Source organism: Lampetra fluviatilis, unplaced genomic scaffold, assembly GCF_964198595.1.
Source record: "Lampetra fluviatilis unplaced genomic scaffold, kcLamFluv1.1 SCAFFOLD_329, whole genome shotgun sequence".
Classification (NCBI taxonomy): Eukaryota; Metazoa; Chordata; class Hyperoartia; order Petromyzontiformes; family Petromyzontidae; genus Lampetra; species Lampetra fluviatilis.
This window is the reverse complement of record NW_027620801.1, coordinates 51,753-55,000: the sequence shown is the minus strand read 5'-3', so window position 1 is coordinate 55,000 and position 3,248 is coordinate 51,753. Positions and strand designations below refer to the sequence as shown.

Genomic DNA, 3,248 nt, shown 5'->3' with positions numbered 1-3,248 from the left:
GATGATGATGGTGATGATGATGGTGCTAGACAGGGTGATGATGATGATGGTGATGGTGGTGATGATGGTGATGATGATGATGATGGTGCTAGACAGGGTGATGATGATGATGGTGATGGTGGTGATGGTGCTAGACAGGGTGATGATGATGGTGATGGTGGTGATGGTGCTAGACAGGGTGGTGATGATGATGATGATGGTGATGATGGTGATGGTGCTAGACAGGGTGATGATGATGATGGTGATGGTGGTGATGATGGTGATGATGATGATGATGGTGCTAGACAGGGTGGTGATGATGATGATGATGGTGATGATGATGGTGATGATGATGGTGCTAGACAGGGTGATGATGATGATGGTGATGGTGGTGATGATGGTGATGATGATGATGATGGTGCTAGACAGGGTGATGATGATGATGGTGATGGTGGTGATGGTGCTAGACAGGGTGATGATGATGGTGATGGTGGTGATGGTGCTAGACAGGGTGATGATGATGGTGATGGTGGTGATGGTGCTAGACAGGGTGATGATGATGATGATGGTGGTGATGGTGCTAGACAGGGTGATGTGGAGGGAGGAGGTTGAAGAGGAGGTGCAGGAGGATGATGAGTAGGAGGATGGAGGTGGTGGATGATGATGATGATGGTGATGATGATGATGGTGATGGTCGATGGGAGGATCTTCCCAGGAGGCTGATGGCATCGATGGGAGGTCCATCCTCTGTGGGGTCAACATCACCATCATCAACATCATCATCATCATCAACATCATGATCAACTTCATCAACACCATCATCAACATCATCATGATCAACTTCATCAACACCATCATCATCATCTCCATCACCACCACCACCATCATCACCATCACCACCAACATCATCACCACCAACATCATCACCATCATCACCACCATCATCACCACCATCATCACCACCATCATCACCACCATCACCATCATCACTACCATCATCACCACCAACACCATAATTCTCATCATGGTTAACATCATCGTCATGACGTTGAGTGGGTGGGTGAGTGAGTGGGTCAGTGAGCAAGTGAGCGAGTGGGCGAGTGAGTGAGTGGGTGAGTGAGTGGGTGAGTGAGTGAGTGAGCGAGTGGGCGAGTGAGTGGGCGCGTGAGTGGGTGAGCGAGTGGGTGAGTGAGTGAGCGAGTGAGTGAGCGAGTGAGCGCGTGAGTGAGTGAGTGAGTGAGTGAGTGAGTGAGCGCGTGAGTGAGTGAGTGAGCGCGTGAGTGAGTGAGTGAGCGCGTGAGCGCGTGAGTGAGTGAGTGAGCACGTGAGTGAGCACGTGAGTGAGCGCGTGAGTGAGTGAGTGAGCGCGTGAGCGAGTGAGTGAGTGAGTGAGCGCGTGAGTGAGTGAGTGAGTGAGCGCGTGAGTGAGTGAGTGAGTGAGCGCGTGAGTGAGTGGGTGAGTGAGCGAGCGGGTGAGCGCGTGAGCGAGTGGGTGAGTGAGTGAGTGAGTGAGCGCGTGAGTGAGTGAGTGAGTGAGCGCGTGAGCGAGTGAGTGAGTGAGTGAGCGCGTGAGTGAGTGAGTGAGCGCGTGAGCGCGTGAGTGAGTGAGCGCGTGAGTGAGTGAGTGACTGAGCGAGCGGGTGAGCGCGTGAGCGAGCAGGTGAGTGAGTGAGTGAGTGGGTGAGTGAGTGAGTGAGCGCGTGAGTGAGTGAGCGAGTGAGTGAGTGGGCGAGTGAGTGGGCGCGTGAGTGGGTGAGCGCGCGAGTGGGTGAGTGAGCGCGTGAGCGAGTGGGCGAGCGGGTGAGCGAGCGGGTGAGCGGGTGAGCGAGCAGGTGAGTGAGTGAGCGCACTCACCACAGTCTGAGTAGACTTCCGAGATGCAGTGGAGAATTCCCGAACCGCACCGACAGAGAACACAGTCGCTCCTCCAAACCCACACGCCGTGTGACACGCCACCCTCGCACGCCCTGGAACACAACAACAACAACAACATCAGCAACATCATCAACAACAACAACAACATCATCAACAACATCAGCAGCTAAGTGGCGGTGACGTCACCACGACGCTTGTGCCAGGCCACGTGCACCTTGAGGCTGCCACGTGAAGTGTCGAGAGAGAGGGAGACACACACACAGAGAGAGACAGAGAGAGAGACAGAGAGAGAGACAGAGAGACACAGAGAGAGAGACACAGAGAGAGACACAGAGAGAGAGACACAGAGAGAGACACAGAGAGAGACACACAGAGAGAGAGACACAGAGAGAGAGACACAGAGAGAGACAGAGAGAGACACAGAGAGAGAGACACAGAGAGACACAGAGACACAGAGAGAGACAGAGAGAGAGACACACAGAGAGAGAGAGAGACAGAGAGACAGTGAGAGAGACAGAGAGAGACACAGAGACACAGAGAGAGAGACACAGAGAGACACAGAGACACAGAAAGAGAGACACAGAGAGAGAGACACAGAGAGAGAGACACAGAGAGAGAGACACAGAGAGAGAGACACACACAGACACACACACAGACACACACACACAGACACACACACACACAGACACACAGACAGACACACACACAGACACACACAGACTGTACCTGCGTGTGTCGTGTTCGCAGTGCCGCCCCGTGTAGTGAGGGAGACAGGCACACACACAGACACACACAGACACACACACACAGACACACACACACACAGACACACAGACACACACACACAGACAGACACACACGCAGACTGTACCTTCGTGTGTCGTGTTCGCAGTGCCGCCCCGTGTAGTGAGGGAGACAGGCACAGAAGCTGCCCAGGATGCAAGTGCCTCCGTTGAGGCAGCAAGAGCGGCTCAGGTGACGACCTGCAGACACAGACAGACATCCCAGCCATCACTCGCTCACTCAGCCAGCCAGCCGCTCGCTCAGCCAGCCAGCCAGCCGCTCGCTCAACCAGCCAGCCAGCCGCTCGCTCAGCCATCCAGCCAGCCGCTCGCTCAGCCAGCCAGCCAGCCGCTCGCTCAGCCAGCCAGCCAGCCGCTCGCTCAGCCATCCAGCCAGCCGCTCGCTCAGCCAGCCAGCCAGCCGCTCGCTCAGCCAGCCAGCCAGCCGCTCGCTCAGCCAGCCAGCCAGCCAGCCGCTCGCTCAGCCAGCCAGCCAGCCGCTCGCTCAGCCAGCCGCTCGCTCAGCCAGCCAGCCAGCCGCTCGCTCAGCCAGCCAGCCAGCCAGCCGCTCGCTCAGCCAGCCGCTCGCTCAGCCAGCCAGCCAGCCGCTCG

General features: G+C 56.2%; 1 protein-coding gene across 1 annotated transcript in view; it reads right to left on the bottom strand.

Moving 5' to 3' along the window:
* The window catches only part of LOC144954395 (uncharacterized), a 5,922-nt gene extending 3,295 nt beyond the window's left edge, over positions 1-2,627 (bottom strand). Inside the window, exons 1-3 of the mRNA XM_078884897.1 lie at positions 2,581-2,627; positions 1,834-1,946; positions 1-726 (exon numbers count right to left, since the gene is read on the bottom strand). The exon at positions 1-726 is cut by the window's left edge and continues 1,121 nt beyond it. Of these exons, the coding sequence (XP_078741023.1) occupies positions 1-723 (723 nt within the window). The 5' untranslated portion in view covers positions 724-726; positions 1,834-1,946; positions 2,581-2,627. The remainder of the gene's footprint in view (positions 727-1,833; positions 1,947-2,580) is intronic.
* Positions 2,628-3,248: the final 621 nt, after the last annotated feature.